The sequence below is a fragment of the Lissotriton vulgaris genome, chromosome 1_1 (genome assembly GCF_964263255.1).
Source record: "Lissotriton vulgaris chromosome 1_1, aLisVul1.2, whole genome shotgun sequence".
Lineage (NCBI taxonomy): Eukaryota > Metazoa > Chordata > Amphibia > Caudata > Salamandridae > Lissotriton > Lissotriton vulgaris.
The window spans coordinates 1,706,569,940-1,706,589,420 of record NC_141685.1 but is presented as its reverse complement, the minus strand read 5'-3'; the positions used below and the strand labels follow the sequence as shown (position 1 = coordinate 1,706,589,420).

Below are 19,481 nucleotides of genomic sequence, written 5' to 3'. Positions count from 1 at the left end.
AATCTCATTGATTTCACTGGGCTGCTTCTATGATGCTTTATTGTGGGGAAATGCCCACCCTGCATACATTATACCTGATGCAGGTGTTTACAAAGTGACGCATCTGCTTAGATGCATCACTTTGTAAATATGGCTCAAAGTGGCGTATTATTTCGCGCCATCGCATGGTCACAAAAAGTGATGCAATGGCAGCGTAAATATGTTGCAGGCCTTCATAAATAAGGCCCCATAAATATGGAGAAAAAAATAAAGCAGACCCATATAAGGCAAGGTTTGCTTTGATGGCAAATGCATTATACATCCAGAATATATATATTATGAATTACTCACATATCGAAGATGCATAGAAGTTGCTCAGTGCATGATGTGTTCATAGATGGTATATTTGTACAATAAAAGTGTAATGTCACAAAAACTGTAGAGGTTAATCCTCTATTGGGGTCATGGAAGCCTTTGAATTATTATCAAAATTGCCAGTATCATCAATGGCGTTTTTTTAGTTTAATAGATTTTTATTAAGTTTTAAAAGAATACAAGCAAAGCAATATAATATTAAGATGAATATGATAAGTTAAAGCCATAAACAATAGAGTTAATGAAAAATGTAAAAAGGTAAAGAAAATCAATGGAGTTTTAACCAAGACGTTTTTCTAAGGCTATAATCGGGACAAAAGGAAGGTACAGTCTGAGCATAGGGGACTAGAAAAATCAAGGGGTAAATAATGACTTCCCAAAGATTTATGGAATTAGAAGTCTTGAAAGGAACATTGGCTAAAATTCATCTTACAGAAAGTGAAGCAAAATGATATATAGGAGAGGCCTGTAAGATATCACAGTTAATGAGAAAAGGCCTAGAGAAAAGCAGTAGATTTAAAAATGAAAATGGCACTTAGGTTTGGTGGAAATAAACATGCAATAAAAACACATCCATTGTAGCAAGGTGATTCAACTTGGCCAGCAATATCAATAATGTCTACAATGTTTGCTATTTTGGGTGAAATTAACTTCCCATCCCCTTTTACGGACTGCATGTAATTCTTCCTCCTTGAATGAATCACTGTCCCATTGATTATATAGCATGTTTTCAATGTATACATCCATGATTGTGACTTGAGACTGTGTTTCAAATGGACCACCCAAATATATATATATATATATATATATATATATATATATATATATATATATATATATATATATATATATATATATATATATATATATATATATATATATCTTTTTCAAAAACTTTTTCTCAATTTCTCAATTTATTTTTGTACGGTGATCAGTGCTTTCCTATTTATTTATTTTTGGATTCATTCTTCACTTTTCTATTATGGTTTTCACTTTGTGCATGTGTTTTATTATGGCCATTTGACTTTACCGTTGCCCGGCCGGTCCCACAGCATTCAACCTGACTGTCCTATTCAGAAGACATGGACCTTCCCGTGCCTCCTTCTCTAATCTTTTGGACAGCTATTACCATATTCGGGCGGCTTCAAACCGAAAAGTGCTACAGTGGTGTCTCACAAATCTTGTTATTGCAAACATACATCCGCCAGTCTCCATCTTTTCTCTTTTGATGTGCTGATAGATAGGCTGTGCAGTCCAGCAGGGGATCATTTTGCGATATGGCATGTGAGTTCACCCGGTGCCAGTGGCCTCTTCGAAAGAGACTTTGTACTTACTATTTATGGTCAAATTAAACACAAATAAATAGGATCCTATTTTTATATTACAATAATTTGCACATAAATTCTAATTTTTAGGTTACCATATTACATTTTTGTAGTTTCAGAGTAACTACCATTGTATTAAGAAAATCAGCAAATATGTATGATTATGATGATATTAACATCATGTATGCTTTTATACATTCAAGGACACCTTATAGACTCCAAACATCAGGAGTCTGACTGTTTGATTGTTTCTTAGAACTACATGTAAATCAATTCACCAGAAAGCACACGCCTTTAGTGCAGGTGCTTGAATAATAATAAAAAATAAGCCTCACTCACCTCTCCTGTGTTATGCGACTAGTCTCAGCCCAGGACATGATGATGAATTGCGATGAATATTTGAGACTTATTTTCTCAGTGGTGATTTCTATTTTCACATTTTCATTTCTAAAATGAATCCCCACTATTCCAAAATATGTATCCAGTTTGCTATTTTTCATCATTTTGGCACCAACGAGCTGTCCATTAACCACAACGCCTATGAAAATAGATACAAGACAACAAGTTATTGTAAAGTTATACATTTCACTGAAAAGTTAAGCAGGAGTTGCAACATCAACTGGTTTGGCAAACAATTCTCTGAATTTCAGTGAGCGTTTGACGTTCCATTGTTTATATTTGACTTTGGATACCGTTGCATATCTGCATAGTGTAATTTGATTCGCAGCGGATTATATAAAGTTCTTTTACCACACATCTTCTGGTGTAATATGTGTGTGAGCAAGATGCAGAACTGAAAGCTCAGGTTACTAATTAGATGATATTTGTAGAATTACAGATTACAGTTCTGCTATTGTCCCTCTTTGAACAGAGGGTAGCACATAATAATAGATTCCATACAGTTCAGTTTGGAAGGTCTGCTGCTTATAGAGGAAAGTAGGCAAGAAGTGGTTTCATCTTTACAGAGAAGTAACTATGGGCCAGATGTATCATCATTGGATTTTGCGATTCCATAAAAGCGAAAATTACCGATTAGCTAGTATGGAATCGCAAAATGCAATGTATGTAGGTTTTGCAATAATAATTGCGATTCCTACATATTCCTTATTAGCGACTCGCAAATTGCGAGTTGCAAATAAGGAATGGATTCCCATTCATTCCTATGGGCCAAGAGGCCCATAGGAATGAATGGGAATTGCATGCGCAATTGGAGAGTATCCAATAGGTACTCGCAAATTGCGCATGCAATTTCAAGGGTGCCAAATGCACACCCTGTTGCACCCCTGGAATGGGCATGTGTGCACATATGGCGCACATACATGCCCTGTACGGCACATGGCACCTTGAAAAATGCAAAAAAGTGAATTTTTCATGGAATTTGCATATTACCACCAATTTTTTTTTGACTTTCTGCATTTCAATTAAGGAATTGCAAATTGCGATACCTTAAATGCATTCACAAATTAGGGAATCACAATTTTTGTGATTCCCTATTTTGCGAATGCCTTCTGGGATGACACGTCCCAAAAGGCTTTTCCCCATTCGCAAAATGGGAAAAGCGCTTGATACATCTGGCTCTATGTCACTCTTAACTCAAATTGATGAACAGCCAAGTGAGCAGCTTATGACCGCTCTGAGTTTCCTCTGTGAGAACATGAGATTGGATTGAGTGGAGGAGGAGAATTAGGAGATGAAACTGGGGGTGATAGAAGATAGAACTATTGAAGCAACAACAAAATAGCCTTCACTGAAATCAAGACTGTCTTTAGCACCCACAAAGATATATCGTGTTGAATGCCCTCATTTGTATCTCTCCAATCATTAAGAAATCCAAATAAAAGAGACACATTACATCTGTTGACTGTGAAGAAAAATTGGCATGGACCCAGGTCAGTAATCAAACTCTCAGCTACGATATGGAGAACCGGACCACATTAAAAAATTGTAGGGGAAAATATATCGTATCATTGAGTTGGGGGTCATTTAACAATGGGCACATCTGAAACCAAAGCATTAATTGTGTTGTTGCCGCCTCTGCTTTAATATAGTTATATTAATAATTTAGCCCCTTTAAAATGTAGGATTAGGAAATCTTCAGTGAGGAAGTATTACAAAGAAATGCTGGGACTAGACAGACTATAACAATGTCCAAATATTAGCCATGTTGTAGTTTATTGTGAGATGAAATGGCTCATAGAAAGCAGTCTTATAAAAATAGCGATCACAGTTGTCTTCTGCTTATGAATTATTAAAAGAGTAAGAACAAGAAAAAGGTTGCATGTGTTCATTTAAATTTAAATTTAAAATAATACTTGCAGATTGCACAATATCTAACCAGGAAACTTCATTTGATCAAACATGTCATGATATTCTACATAATATTGCACTGGATGTACAAGCCTAAGTTTAAATCAACTATGAACCCTGGTGCCACCAAGGATCTACAATCTCTCAAATGAAAATCTCACCAACTAGAGGATAAGTGGAGAACCAAGACAGTGATAAGGAGTATGCCTGATAAAGATCATCTCAAAATATATTCCAAGTCCACTGAAAAGCAAATGTCTTATTTTCTTAAACTAGATCATCTGAGTATCAAATCCCTTGAGGTAGTTATTTTCCACTGTCTTACTTCTACTACACTCGTCTTTCACTGCATCTATGCTAACTCAGTTGCAGATTTGTTTACAACTACAGTTTCCAACTTAAGAAGCCAGCATTTTGGAAACTAATAGGGGAGGTGCTGGCTTAACTGCGCCAAACACTCTTTCTGTAAGTCCCCACCAGGCTTAGGCCTTGACTGCAACTGTAATAATTATTATCTGTAACTCTGTGCAAACTAGCCATGGTCCAGCCGTTGTTTAAAAATGCAGCGTGAGAAATTGGGTTGTTGGTTGACTGGGGTGTGAACCCTGGTCAAGCAGCAACCCTAATTCTTGTCGGGGTGAGGCACAGGCTAACCCTAAATTAACCTGGGCTCAACTCTGTGGTAGCTTGGCACGGAGCATTCAGGTTTAATTTAGAGGCAATATGTAAAGTATTCGGGCAATACTTCAAATCAAACAGTAATAAAGTAAAAACATCACACAAAAAGGATCCCTCACCAGGTTAGAAAAAGGAACTTATTTTAATAAATACAGGATCAAAATAATAAAAATCCAAATAATAGAACTGGAGATATTTAAATGTAAAGATTTTAGTGAAAACAGCACCAAAAAGCACAAAGCACAAAGCGCCAACTGTTCATATCTGGTCACGCCGAACCTGGACAAAGTCACAAGTTGAGGCCGACTGCGCTTGAGTGCAGCCCGGCTACATGGCCCCAGTTAGTCCAGCTGAACAGAGTCCCTAAAATCCTGGTTTGCGGAGCTTTGCAAGGACCTGTGTTGAAGATGCATTGTGCAGCCGAAGTGCATCGATTCTGAGATGCTGCGAGGCTGCGGTGCGAGAGCCTGCATTGTCGTCGAGGATCCCGTTGACAGGGCTTGAGATGCAAAGTCAGGCGTCGAGGATGCGACGTGCAGTCAGGGAGAAGTGTCAGTTCCGAGGAGCTGTGAGGCTGTGATGTAGAAGCTAGGATTGGCGTTGAGGCTTCCTTCAGTGAGTGATAGGAGGACCTGGGCTGTAGAAGCATTGCACAGCAACGGTTCTGAAGAGGCTGCAAAAGTAATCTGGGTCTTTCTGATGGGTCCAATCCACACACCAGTGGAAAGCCATCAGTTCTGTGCGTTTTTGAATTGCACAGCAGAGGAGATGCGTTGGTTCCGCTGGATCTACAGGCTGACACCTTAAGCCCACTTCCAAGGGTCCAGATCTGTGGTGACACCACTTGGCAGGGTAGACTCACAGACGCAAAGAGTCCAGGTGCTGGTGCAAGCTTGTTGGCAGCCTGTTGTGTCCCTGAGGCTTTAGATCAGGAACCTATCCATCTAACCCTTGGAGTCCCTATGGGTTCTGGGTTCAAGAGTAGCAGGTCCAGTCCTTCTCACCCAGGCAGCAGGTTAGCACAGCAGGACAGCAGTTTCGTCAGAGCAGCAGTTCAGCAGAGTGGCAGTCCTTGTAGTAGCACAGAAGCCCTCATGTCTGGCAGAGCATACACAGGTCCAGAAGTGTACTGAAGTGGTGGTGTCTGTGGTCCATTATTTATACCCAGCTGTGCCTTTGAAGTGGAGAGACGCTACTAGAGGCATGCCTTTGAAGTGCACAGGTGCCCTGCCTTCCTGGCACCATACTAACAAAAGGGGGTATGCAGCCCTTTGTGTGGAGCCAGGACACAACCTATTCAAGTGTAAGTGGGACTGGGCCCGCTTCTCCCTCCTATACTGTCATTGATGACCCATCCAGTAACACCTAAGCTCTCAATTGTGTGTGGCTGTCTAGGAGGAATATACAATGTCCAACTGTCCCCCACACTTAGTCATGTGACCCAGAGACAGGCTGGAGGCACCAAATGGCTAATGCAAGAAAATGCCAATGTTCAAAACATGCTATCTTCAGAATTGTAATTTAAAATGAGGCATCCCCATAAGTCAGGATTTTAAATTGCAATTCCTACCTAATAATTTAAGAGTTTTTTTACTACCAGGACATATAAAACTTAAAAGTTCATGTCCTACTTTTTAAATACATTGGGGCATATTACCAACAACTAGCGATAATTTTTGTCTCTAACTTGTTTAGAGACAAAAATTATCGCCGCACATCGGCGATTTTTATCGCAGATAAACCTTGCTATTAACAAGGTTTATCGCAAATGCGATAAAAAACGGCCGAAATGCATGAATATCGCTGAAAAGTCAGCGATATTCATGCATTATCGAGCAAATGCTCTTAGCCATGTTATCCACCTCCCATTGGATAACATGGCTAAGAACTGCTCAGGGCAGGTGTTAGCTTTTGGAGATATTCCCGCTTAGCGCGAATATCTCCAAAAGTTGGTAATAGGAGATAGCGATGTTAGGGACTGTTTCCAGTCGCTAACATCTTGGCACGCCCACTTTGCATGTCATTAGTGATAAATATCACTGACATGCAAAGCAAGGCCCAAGATGCTCGCTATCTCCTATTAGCTGTCACTAACTTGTGTTAGCGACAGCTTGGTAATAGGGAGATAATTTTATCTCTGCTTTCTTGGCTTTTAAAGCCAAAAAAGCAGAGATAAACCCCCTTGATAATATGCCCCATTGTTCCCTGCCCTCTGGGCTGTCCGGGTCCTACCCCATGGGCAACTTATCTGCATTTAAAAGGAAGGTTTGTGTCAGGCTAAAGGTTTAATTTGGCATGGCGAAATGGTAGTTTAAAACTATGTACACACACGCTGCAATGGCAGATCTGAGGCATGTTTAAAGTGCTACTTGAGTGCGTGGCATTAACAGTGCTGCAGCCCAACTGCAAAAAGAACAATTGATGGACAGCTAGATTTCTGGATATTGGGGGTTGAGGATTTGGTGTGACCCAGCTATCACATACCTATGAAGTTTGTGTTATCTATATAATCCGTTAATTATACCACAGTTTGAGACCCTGTACTGCAAGGAATGGAAGAGTTATTCAAAATTGCCGAAAAATATACGAGGTGATATATGGTCTCCTATTTATTACCCAGAATTGCATTCTTTACTTTTAAATGAAAAACGAAATTGTTTTATTGGTTTTGCATTGCAATTATTTCGTTTACGTTTCAGTTTCAAAGCCAAATTTACACTGATATATTGTAGAATATAATTTATCATTTCAATGTTATATTTCCAAGTGTTTTCTCGCTTCGTGTTTTTTGGATATCAATAAAAAAAAATCATAATTTAATAATCCATTCACCGTTTCAGTCGAATTGCATGTACATTTCTATTTCCCAAATGTATTCACTGACGAAATTTTGTACTTTATAATAAAAATCTAATTTAGTAACTCCAAATTTTTGCATTTAATGTTCTATTCAAATGTGTGGTTTACTTTGTTGAGAAATCCATGAGAAAATAGTATTTTGCAGCACTAATTTCACAGAAAAAAGATGAAAGAGCTAACCCCAAGAAAAATCAAGGAATATGTACAGATTATGATGATACTAAAATCATGTGTGTTATCGTCACATTCAAACCCACCTTTTTATAAATTCTCATATTTGTAAGCCGAAGGTAGCAAAATAGTTGAATGGAACACTTTCTAAACTAATAGCAATTGCTCTATTATGAAGGCTTTCTAAATGGCATGCAAGAGGCTTCCTAGTTTAGAGTAAGACTTTTTGCATTGATAACATATGAGTTCCTTGCATAGATAAGTGCTTGTGATATATGAATATTCACCACCACCTTCTCTGTACTAATGTCTGCAATCCTAGTATCTTTTAAAAAATACAGGGAAATGCTCCAGACTGACAGTTCCATCAAAAATACAGGCGCGTATTTATTAAACTTTCCCACAATGCAGTAAAGGGAACTAGCTGCAGTGAGCTGCCCTGGGTGAAAGACAAAGAGCAGAAAAGCTCCATATTTACAAACATTGCCATTGCGGGGAATGAGATTTTATTATCAATTTATGATCAATTTAATAACTTATCTCATTCGTCAATTTTGGATCGGTTTTTATCTGTCATTGAGTAAAAGACAAACCCCGTATAGGTTAAATTAACCCCATAAACTGACGCAACTCTGAAGGACCACTGACAACTGATGAAGTTTAAAAGTTTTATATAAAATCAGAATTAAGTTGCATATACAATCCTCTCAGGATGAGTTTCAATAAGTATACAAAAGAATACAATTAAAATCAATTCCAGATCTCCAGATTAAAGCATAGATACACTGTGGTCCTGTCGCGTCATCTACAGAAAGAGAAAATTAATCAAGTTAAATCTGTCCCTACTCTATACTACGTGACATCCCTACTTCGCAAGTTCCTAACCTAAAAAAGGTGTCAGCAGTTTGACTCCCAAAGAAGTTCAAACTCTCTTAGCCTCTAAAGGTAACTTAGGTTTAAGAAGCAGTACCCTTACTGCCTACCCATCCGCTCACTAAGGGTCCTCGGCCTACTGCTCTCTTGCGCTCTGATCTCTCTCAGCGCATCTGCTCAAGTCATCTACGCTTCGCCCTTCTCTCTGTTCTCGCTCTGAGCAATTAGCTATCTTATCCCCGGGGTGCTGTCCCTAAAATACACAATCACAGTGTGGGTGGAACGCCCCTTCGACGCCCACCACGGACTTTCCCCATGATCTCATTCTTTGCTCTTTCCATGGCTTCATCTCTTTGGGTTGTTCGTTAAGTTGACCCTTCTCCTTAGACGCCATCTTCGTCTTCTTGCTGGTGACTTCATTTGACATTACCTTTGACACTTTCGGAGCAAAGTCTATTACCTCAACAGACCTTTAGTTCTTTACGGCTGTATTCATAACCTTAGTTGGTCCTGTGAACGGTCATTTCTAAACAAGGCTCAAATTCCAAGCGTCTCTTATCACGTTTAAGCCATAAACTTCGTCCGGCATTGTCACCTTAAATCTAGAAAGAACTAGACTCCTTGGCTCTCACGTTCACAGCAAGGCTATTCACGACTCCTGTGAGCCCACTAAATTACATACAGCGGACTACCCTCCTGCGAACTCTCGGTCAGTTAGGTTAAAATCACACATGACCTAAACCCTTCTAACATTCTTACAAGAAGCTTTCTACACAGTATAACCTTTAACACACATTTATATATAATCACATTTAGTAAATCCTTTACGTATAAGTGAATACATTCTACATAGAATATAAATTACATAGAGTATAACTTTATATTCCCATTGGTTACATCGCCGTGTATGTTCTCTGCACATTTCTCCATGTTACATTTCACGCCGTTTCTCCATTTGAAGTTACACACGTACATGAATTCTACTTTGCACGTTCTACATTTCGTAAGCATTTCTACACATTTCTACATTAGCCCACTACGTATACGGGCCTTCTAAATCTAATAAATGTTCAAGAGTAAATACAGTTACATTTCCTATATTACCTTGATAACATCGGTTAACTTTATGCTATAAGTGTTAACTTCATGTTACGATATACATTTCATTCCTACGTTATACGATATGCTTGTAAATATAACTCGGATATGCGTTTTATTCAAATTGCGCTCTCTCAGTTCCCCCCTTTGATGACTTCTAGGAGTCATCACTAAATGCAATTTGAATAGCACCTTTACACAGAACTAGTTACAATATTCCCTCTTTTTATCGTTTCGAGAGCTCTTAAGCTTTTGTACTGTTGATCTTGTAAAGCAGCTAATCTCCTTTCTTGCTCTCTCATGGATCTTTGTAACTGGTTCGACCTATACCATTTATACAATTTCACTAACCCTATTAATGTGATTATGCAAATTAATACTATCAATACAGGCTTTACTATATACCATACTATGCCTTTACCAAGGTTGGCAAACCAACTCCTAACCTTTCCTATTCCATGACCTACTTTTTCCCAAACATTTGTTTTTGATAAATCTTCGATTTCTTTATGTATCTCTGTAATATTTTGTATGACTTTCTCAAGTGGTTTTGAATTGTCAGGAATGTAAGTACAACATTCCTGGACCTTCAAAGCCTTGCAAAATCCGCCCTCTTTTGCTAGCAGTACATCTAAAGCAAGTCGGTTCTGAAGAACCATTGCTCTAATCGACTGCATCTCTCCCTCTACTAGCATTAATGACCTTGCAGTACTTGCAGATAATCTATCTACAACTGTAGCTAGTCTCCTGATCTTAACATCGTTAAGTATCAAACCTAACATAGGAAACATCGCTCCAAATATGTCTCCAACTACTTCTGCATCTCCTACTTCCCTTGTCACTCTTGTCGAAGCCTTACCTTCTATGATCGCTAAGTCCTTTGCATGATATATTTTGGGGAAGACAATTGCCAAGTAACACGACCCATACCAATTGTCAGGTAGTTTTACATAGGCATTTCTTCCACATACAAAATATACATTAGGAATCACTTGCATCCCTTTCATAAAATCCTTCGTATAATACTCTAAACGAAAAGCATGTTCGCAATTCACTTCACCTACAAATACACTCTCATAATACGTTTTGCTTCGAGTTAAACATAACTTCCCCTTCTGCGTTCTATCCAAAGCTATTGGACCATTGCTACCTTTCTTCTTGTGCGCTTTTTCTTCTTCGGTCCAATCTGTTTTCCACTGTCCTGACATTTTCAGAATCTTCTGCCTTCTGTATCTGTCATCTACTTGTCCTATGAACTTTTTCTCTATTTCTGACACTTTGCAAGTCAGGTTATTTCTGCGTGCGCATGATGTATCTAATGTATCCCAAGGAAGAAAGAACTTGGTCAGTCTATCCTCCTTTTTGTAATAGTCCCACTTATTCATTTGTTTATAATTCGGGACTTCAGGTAGTACCGAATCATAATTTGAAAAGTAGTACTCAAATCCTTCCCTACCATAAAATATACTAAGCAGTAAACTACATGTTATCCCATAAGTCAGTGGGAGATGATGATATCTGATGCCTTCGTCTACAGAAGCCGGCAATTGCATACAAACATAGCAATCTTTGGCCTCCATGGCATCGATATACTCGTACAATAGTTTAGCATATGCGTTTGACCTAAAGTTTCCCTGTGACTCGTCTACGTGTAGTCTACGAGCTTCATCTGCCAGTAACGCCTTTTCACGGATGACATTGCTCTCCTCCTTCTTCCCAACAAGAGCAGGTTTCAAAGTCGTTACAGGCTTTATCTCTGCTGTCTCTTTTTCACTTTCATGTCCTACCATGTATGATGTGGTCACTACTGTAATAATGAGAAAAATTACTACTGCTATTAGTGTACCTATTATGCATCTAGCTTTTCGGTTTGGGTTGTCGTTCTCCATGTTATCAAACAGCGTAGCTCCTTCTTTTGCGAAAAGTTTTTCTTTTCCAGTCTCTGTTTGCTTTGTTTGCTTTCTCAGTCCGTAAAGTGCTCTTTATAAGAAAAGCCTCTTTTCGCAACAATGTCTTTTTCTCTTTAACAATAGACAACCCTAACCCTTCTCCGTCCTCTAAATGTAATCCCTAATTTTATTCTTCTTTCCACTCGGCTCTAGGTTATCTTCTTCTTTATAGCTTATATACAAAAGTTTTCATGCATCAACAATTATTCTCGTACCTGCAGCTTTAGCAACAAGTTCCAATAGTTCAAAACGAATGACTTTTTCTTCTTCTTCTGGAATTTGATGACCAAAAGTCGGAAACTGTAATCGATTTAGCACTAGATCTTTGATCCGACTTAGGTATGGGGGTATGGGAAGTGTGAAAGTCAGTAACCCCTCAGTCTCGAGCCCAGGCGTCAACATCCATATCTCCACTGCCACAAATGGATCGAGATCGATTACCTTCACTTCTTTCACTCTCCCAGATTTCTGTCCCCAAGACATCTGCTAGATAAGTCCACTCTGGGGTGGCGTACCTTCTGCAGGGCACACGTACCCTTCTCGATCTTCTTGGACTCTCAGTGCCTGAGTCTGTAGTTTCCTCTTCCTGATCCGATTCTTCAGCGATCGGGACAAGAGCTCTCCCTTGATCTGCTTTTAAGTTTGGCCTTCTCCTTCTCTCCGGCCAACTAGCTTCGTCACTCCTTGTCCTCCCGCTCCTTGTTCTTGGACTTGTCTCTTGATCGCTCACAGCTTGTTCGCTATCTGATTCGAACTCCCATGTACTTTCTTCTTCTGAGACGACTTCAGTCCCACTGGTGTCCTGACCTTCGTCGACCTGTTCCGTCTCAGTCTCAGCCTCTTCGATCACCTCCACAGCTTGGCTTTCCCCCTCTGTGGCTTCTCCACTTTCTGCTGAATTCTCATCCGAGAGAGGAGCTGTTTCTTCTAGAGGTGTTGGCACTCTTCGGGTGTGTGAGGCATGTATCCAGTTTGGCAGGCCTCCACACTTTACTGCAGTATTCGTCACAAGTATGACTTGAAACGGTCCTCTCCAGCGCACGTCTAAGCAGTTCTTCCTGACGTGTTTTTTCACCAAAACCCAGTCCCCCGGACTCAGGTCATGGCACAAATCTTGTGCTGATGGAACCTCCGCAGCCTGGACCTGGAGGGACACAGAATTAACGGCATCAGATAGTCCCTTACAGTAGTCCAAGATCAGATCGTCTGTGATGTTCACTAGGGCTGCAGTCGGAACCGATGGCAATCTCATGGCTCTCCCCATTAGCACTTCATGAGGAGAGAGACCTGTTTTTCTATCTGGTGTGCTACGTATGCTCATAAGAACCACTGGAAGTGCGTCTGGCCAACTCAGGGATGTTGCTGAACAAACTTTGGCAAGTCTGGACTTGATTGTACTGTTGATTTGCTCTACAATCCCTGAAGCTTCTGGTCGATAGCTGCAATGTAGTTTCTGATCGATACCCAAAGCTGAACATAGCATCTTCACTATTTCGCTGTTAAAATGAGTTCCTCTGTCTGATTCCAAAGAGGATGGCACCCCAAACCTCGGTATTAACTCTCTAAGTAACAATTTTGCTACTGTAAGTGTATCGCACCTACGTGTAGGGTAAGCTTCAACCCATCTAGAAAATATACAGACAATCACTAAGACATATCTGAGTCGATTGCACTTGGGCATTTCGATGAAGTCCAGCTGCATTCTATTGAAAGGCCCCCCAGACCTCCCAATGTGACTCAATGTGACTGGTGTTCTCTTTCCTACGTTTAGCTGCTGACAGATCGCACATCGCTGACATACTGCTTCTGCCGCTACTCTAAACTTCGGGTTAAACCACGTTTGTCTGAATACTCTCACCATAGCATCTCTACCTATGTGTGCTGATCCATGCAATTTCCTTGCCATTGGACTAACGAGTTCATTTGGTAAAACTGCTCTCCCATCTGCAGAGATCCAAAAGTTCATCTCACTTCTAGTACAACCCGCTGTTTCCCAACTCTTTTTCTCATCATCTGGTGCATTTTCCTGAACACTCCTTAACTCATCCCACGTATCTACAGTATCTAACAACATTGTCAATTCCGTTCTTTCTTGGATTCCCCCCACTTTTACATCGGTGTGAGAATAACCTTGTTCTGCGCAATAACGCGCTACCTCGTCAGCCTAACGGTTGCCTTGCGACACAAAGTCTACGTTCTTCGTGTGCGCGGCACATTTGACAACTGCTATGGCTGACGGACCTTGCAATGCCTCTAACAATAGTCTCACGAATTCTCCATTCCTAATTGGAGAACCCGAGGAGGTCATGTAACCTCTTTGAGACCATAACTGCCCGTAATCGTGAACTACCCCGAAACCATACTGGCTATCGGTGTATATGGTGACTCGAATTTTGTTACCTGCTAAACAGGCACGGGTCAAAGCAATAATTTCAGCTACCTGAGCGGAATGTATTCCTTCCAGGCAGGCGGCTTCCACAACTCTGGTAATAGTACAGACTGCATAAGCTGCTCTCAGCTGACCGATATCGTCTCTTACGCATGAACCATCAACGAAGAATATTTCATCGGGGTCAGTCAATGGCTCATCCACGATATCTGGTCTCGGTTTGGTGCATAGTTCAGTCACATCAAGGCAGTCATGATCTGTACAAATTTCATCATCAATCTCATTTGGAAGTGGCATCAAAGTTGCAGGATTCAAGACGGAGCATCTTTTTAGGGTCACATTCTCGGCAGCCAGTATGACTTGCTCGTAGCGTGTGAGCCTGCTATTCGTCAGATGCTGAGTCTTAGTCCTGGTCATTAACAATTCTACAGAATGCGGTACGTACACCACTAACTGATGTCCCATTACCACACTCTCACAACGTTCAATGCTGACACCCGTTGCAGCAACGGATTTGAGACATCCGGGCAACGCTGCGGCTACTGGATCTAGTGTAGCCGAAAAATACGCCACTGGCCTACGCGCATCTCCGTGTATCTGGGCCAAAACTGCTAACGCGCATCCCTCTCTTTCGCAGCAGTAAAGCAAAAATGGTTTTGTGTAATCAGGCATTCCTAAAGCCGGGGCACGACATAAGTCCTCCCTCAGCTGCAAAAACGCCATCAAACAATCTTTGTCCCATGGTACCGGATCACTTACTCCTTTGTGCGTCAGTTGTAGTAACGGTTTTGCCTTCAGTGAAAAGTTGGCTATCCACTGCCGACAATAACCGACCATGCCTAGAAACATCCTGACTTCTCTTTGTGTTGTAGGCGCATTCATTTTCATGATCGCCTCTATTCTGTCTGGAGACACCTTCCGCTTTCCCTTTTCAATCCTATGGCCCAAGTATTGCACTTCAGTCTTACAATACTGCAATTTACTTGGAGACACCTTGTGTCCGTTCTCGGCCAAGTGATTTAATAAGGTAATGGTGTCTACCTTGCAAGCTTCCTCAGTTTCCGACGCAACTAGGAGGTCGTCTATGTACTGGACTAGAACCGAGTTCTTGGGCAGTACTAGACTTTCAAGATTCTTTTTCAGTAGCTGGTTAAAAGTCGATGGGCTCTCTGTATACCCCTGTGGGATACGGCACCATGTTAAAACGCGATCTTCCAGCTTAAAAGCGAAAAGGTACTGGCTCTCTTCATCTAAAGGAATCGAAAAGAAAGCCTGACACAAATCTATCACGGTAAACCATTCAGCTTGGAACGGTATCTGAAACAATATCACTGAGGGATTCGGTACCACTGGACAACATGAGACAACGATATTATTAATCTTTCGTAAATCCTGCACTATTCTGTATTTTCCACTAGGCTTCTGTAAACCCATAATCGGGGAGTTACATGGACTTCCCACGATCTCCTTCAGTATTCCCTGTTTAATCATGGATTCGATCACAGGCTTTACTCCTGCAATCGTCTCCGGTGTCAACTTATATTGTGGTATTCTCGGATACTCGGCATTGGGTCTTACCATAATCTTTACTGGTTCAACCCCTTTGATCAATCCTATTTCTTCTCCAGTAAAATCCCACACCTCAGCTGACACTGTCTCCTTCAAATCCTGTGGAAGCTCCTCCACTGTTAAGGTAGGATATAATTCCACGCATTCCTGCGAGTTTACGACTTTAAAATCGGCCTCCTCATCATTGGTCTGCACCTCTACTCCTTCAGGTGTGCAATGTATTGTGCAATTTAATTTACACAACAGATCTCTTCCTAACAGACACACAGGGCTAGAATCACAGATTACAAACTGATGTTCGTCACTGTAATTCCCTATCTTCACTGACACTGGTTCGGTCAGAGGATTCGTCATCCTCTTGTTTGCGACTCCTACCACCTGAATCGTCTCTCCCGATATTGGCAAACCTGGGACTACCGCTGATCTCAACGTGGATCGAGTGGCCCCCGTATCCACCAAAAAGGTCGTAGGACATCCAGCTACTTCAGCTTCTACGTATGGTCCTCTCTGATCTACTTCCAGGGCTGCACCTAGTGTACAGTCTTCTTCCCTATTCACTTGTTGCCCTGTAAGAGGGTCAACGTAGTAGCATTCTTCTCCTCCTACGAACAATGGCATTTGTCTATAGGTTTTTGCTCCATTTGTAATGCGAGGTGGTTGAGGAAACGGGGCTCGAGGAGTCTGAGTCCCCCCTTTGCTAAACTTTCCCTTCGGGACTGCGGCTCCCTTAACCACGTTATTCTGTACCTCTTCCTCCTCTTGTTCTAATTCCCCTGTCTCCACATTGTAAGGACACTCGCGTCGCCAATGTCCTACCTCGTTACACTGATGACACCTCGTTGTCTTTTTCAGTGTCGCGATATCCATTCTCGGTCTCGGTCTTTCATCCTCATCTCTGCTCTGATTATTCTGCTTCTTTACTGGTGTTCCTGTTCCCTGTTGCCGCTGTCCACCCTTTCCAGCTGATTGCATCTGCACCAACATCAGCTTTTCTTTAAGTTTCCTTGCTTTTGAGTCTATTTCGTCGCTACAGTACCTCGCATACCTCAGAATCTCATCTAACGGTTTGATCTGCCAACAAATCAAATGCTGTTGTATCATTAGGCTTATGTCTGGTCTCAATCCTAGAACAAACTTCGACACAAACTGTCCTATGTCTTTAGGATCCATCACGTCCAATCCACTGTACTGTTTGAATGCTTTCAGCAATCTCTCATAGAACTCGTGGACTGTCTCTTTAGGTTCCTGAGTTGTTCGATCTATCTTAACCCAGTCTATGTCTTGCACTGGCACTTTCTCCTTTAGCCATGCAATTACTCTCTCGTACTTTTCCATTACTCTCTCTGATGGGCCATTCGTCCGAGTATCTCTCGGAGGCTCACAAGTGGGCCATTCAATACTAAGTTTGCATGCCGTCCACAAATCTCCGGGTACTACAATATCGAACAATGTGTTCAAATCGATCCACAACACCTTAGAGATTTTCACGAACCTCTCTACCTGCTTGTACCACTCTACAGGGTTCTCTCTAAGCTTCGGGAAAGAATTAGTGAATGCCGCTAAATCCCCCCTACTCCAAGGTACATGAACGTAGTTTCCGTTCGCGATTTCTCGCAAAGGGAAAGCTTCCATTCGCATTAGGTCTGTATCCTGGGACTTCACAATTGTACTTCTTCTGACAGATCCCCTCTTAGACCATTTTTCCTCCCATCTATCCAGATCTCTCCATATTCTAATACACATGATCAGTTCCCTTATGTGTACTCTTAGTCCAATCGTTCTACGCTCATCCAGATCTCGGTCTGTGCAATTTAGCCTATGATTGGGCTGTAAAGCTTTAGTTCGTGACATGTCTATCATATACTTTTCTGCTAATTCGGATAATTTCTCATGAGCTGCCCTTGCCTTTCGAGTAACATCTGTAGACAAAAACAATATTTCATCTGGTTCGTACAGCTCTAACCTTTCTATTGCCACTGTGCCACCAATTATCTCATCCAAGTCTGATTTTAAACTCATTACATCAATCCGTCTTGCTTTTATTTCAGCTCTCAGTACGTCAGTCCTAGGTTGTTCTCTTACATCCCTCTCACCTCCACTATGCGCCCTACGCCTAAGCACAGGTGAGTTATGAGGAGTTTTTCTTCCATCTCTTTGTTCCCACCTCTCTAGATCCCAAGCCTTTCCATCTTCCCTTGGGGTGTGGTGGAACATTGCTCCATTCCCCATCACTACATTCCGTCTTTCTGGCTCGGTGTCTCCAGATACAATATAGGATCCACCGTTCTGTTCAAAACCACTGTAACTCGTTTGCTGTCTGGTGTCACTCAGCAACCGATAAGATCCTTCATGGCCCTCCATGTTCCCGCGATCTCGTTCGTGATCACCGGATGCATGGCGAGACGTTTCGCGACTCCCTATATTCTCATGACTTCGTTCGCGTTCACCGAATGCATGGCGAGACCCTTCGCGGCTCTTTATGTCTCCGTGATTCCAATGTCGCACGTTTTCTTCTGGGGCATGGTGAGTGCATCTGAAACTATTTCGATACTCCTGCGTCCTTCGTTCTCCCTCACTAAAGGTGACACGAGGCACCTCCCCACACCCTGTACTTCTGTCGTTACACATTTCCCTACTGCCGCTGGTAATATGGCAAGTATCTCCCCTGCTTTCCTGGCTCCCTCTCTCCCACTCCGGGCTGCTTTCGCCAGCTCCACAATGAGAGAGGATCTTGTTATCCTGGTCTCTCCACTCTGCTCCTGTTTCTAAACTTTTATTCCGCATTTCTTCGGCAGTATCCCATTCTTTCAGGTACTCCCTTAATTCCTTATGGGATTTCGGTTTTGGTCCCCTTAAGTCCATTGGCCCTCTTTGACCCCCCTGTTCTACCCAGGGACCTGTTGCCGAATCTAATGGGGTACTCCGACTCCTTGGTGCTAGTATCTGCCTCTGAGGATTCATTGTCCTATTCCTATTCTCCATCTCTGCCCTTTCCCTGTCCCCTTGTGCCTGTTCCTCCTGCTGGACTCCCTCCGGGTTATAGATTGACACTATAGGCCCTATGGTAACAGGTACTTGCAGAGCATCTGGCATTTGATACGACCTTGCATACTGCGTTTCTGGCACCTTCTGGACCACGAATCTTCCTACTACTCTCTGTTCGGAACTAGATTGAGGTACTTCCTCACTTTTCTTGGCATCCCACTCTGATACTGGGAGCGATTTATATTCCCCCCATCTAGCTCCGTCCCCTTGTTGTAATACAGGACTTGCAGCTTCTCCGCTGTACGGAGGTGGTCTATCCGTTAATAGCCTCTCTATCAGATCCTCCTCCGTCTCGCTTTCCTCATCTTCCTCTAGAGGTTTCTTTTCTCCCGTAACTTCTAGCATTGGGTATAGTTTGTCTGCTTCTATCTTTTGTACCCTCCACTTTTTGGCTTCATCGTCCCATTTAGCATCCTGCACTGCCTTTACAGATCGTCTTACTCTTTCTTGGCGCCTCTTTACGCTTTTTTCGTGTGCTGCTCTAAACCATGCACTAAGGGCTTCGAACTGTGTTGGCCTCGGTAGAGGTCTTGTTGCAAGCATTACCACTTTCAGTTCGTTCAACACGTCTAGCTTAAACGTTCCGAATCTTGGAAACGTCAGTTCCTTATTCCCTTCAGTTAGCTTATTCCACTCGGAGATCCATAGTATCGAGTGTAAGCCTACATTTACTGCCATATGATAAGCTGGTGTGCCTTCTGGTGGAGCTTCTTCTCCGGCATATAAGTTTCTTCTATTCCTCCTAAAGAGTGCTCTTAAACTCTTAAAACACTTCATTTTCGGTAATCTACAATTTTCCTTTTACTCTTCCTTGTTTACGTCCCGATGACAACCACCAACCAATCCCTACGCAGCTCTCGCTAA

At 41.8% G+C, this 19,481-nt stretch overlaps 1 protein-coding gene across 1 annotated transcript in view; it reads right to left on the bottom strand.

The window, feature by feature from the left end:
• ITIH2 (inter-alpha-trypsin inhibitor heavy chain 2) overlaps window positions 1-19,481 on the bottom strand; it is a 271,633-nt gene that overhangs the window by 22,962 nt on the left and 229,190 nt on the right. The window contains exon 18 of the mRNA XM_086918960.1: window positions 2,019-2,217. Coding sequence (XP_086775086.1) covers window positions 2,019-2,217 — 199 coding nt within the window. The remainder of the gene's footprint in view (window positions 1-2,018; window positions 2,218-19,481) is intronic.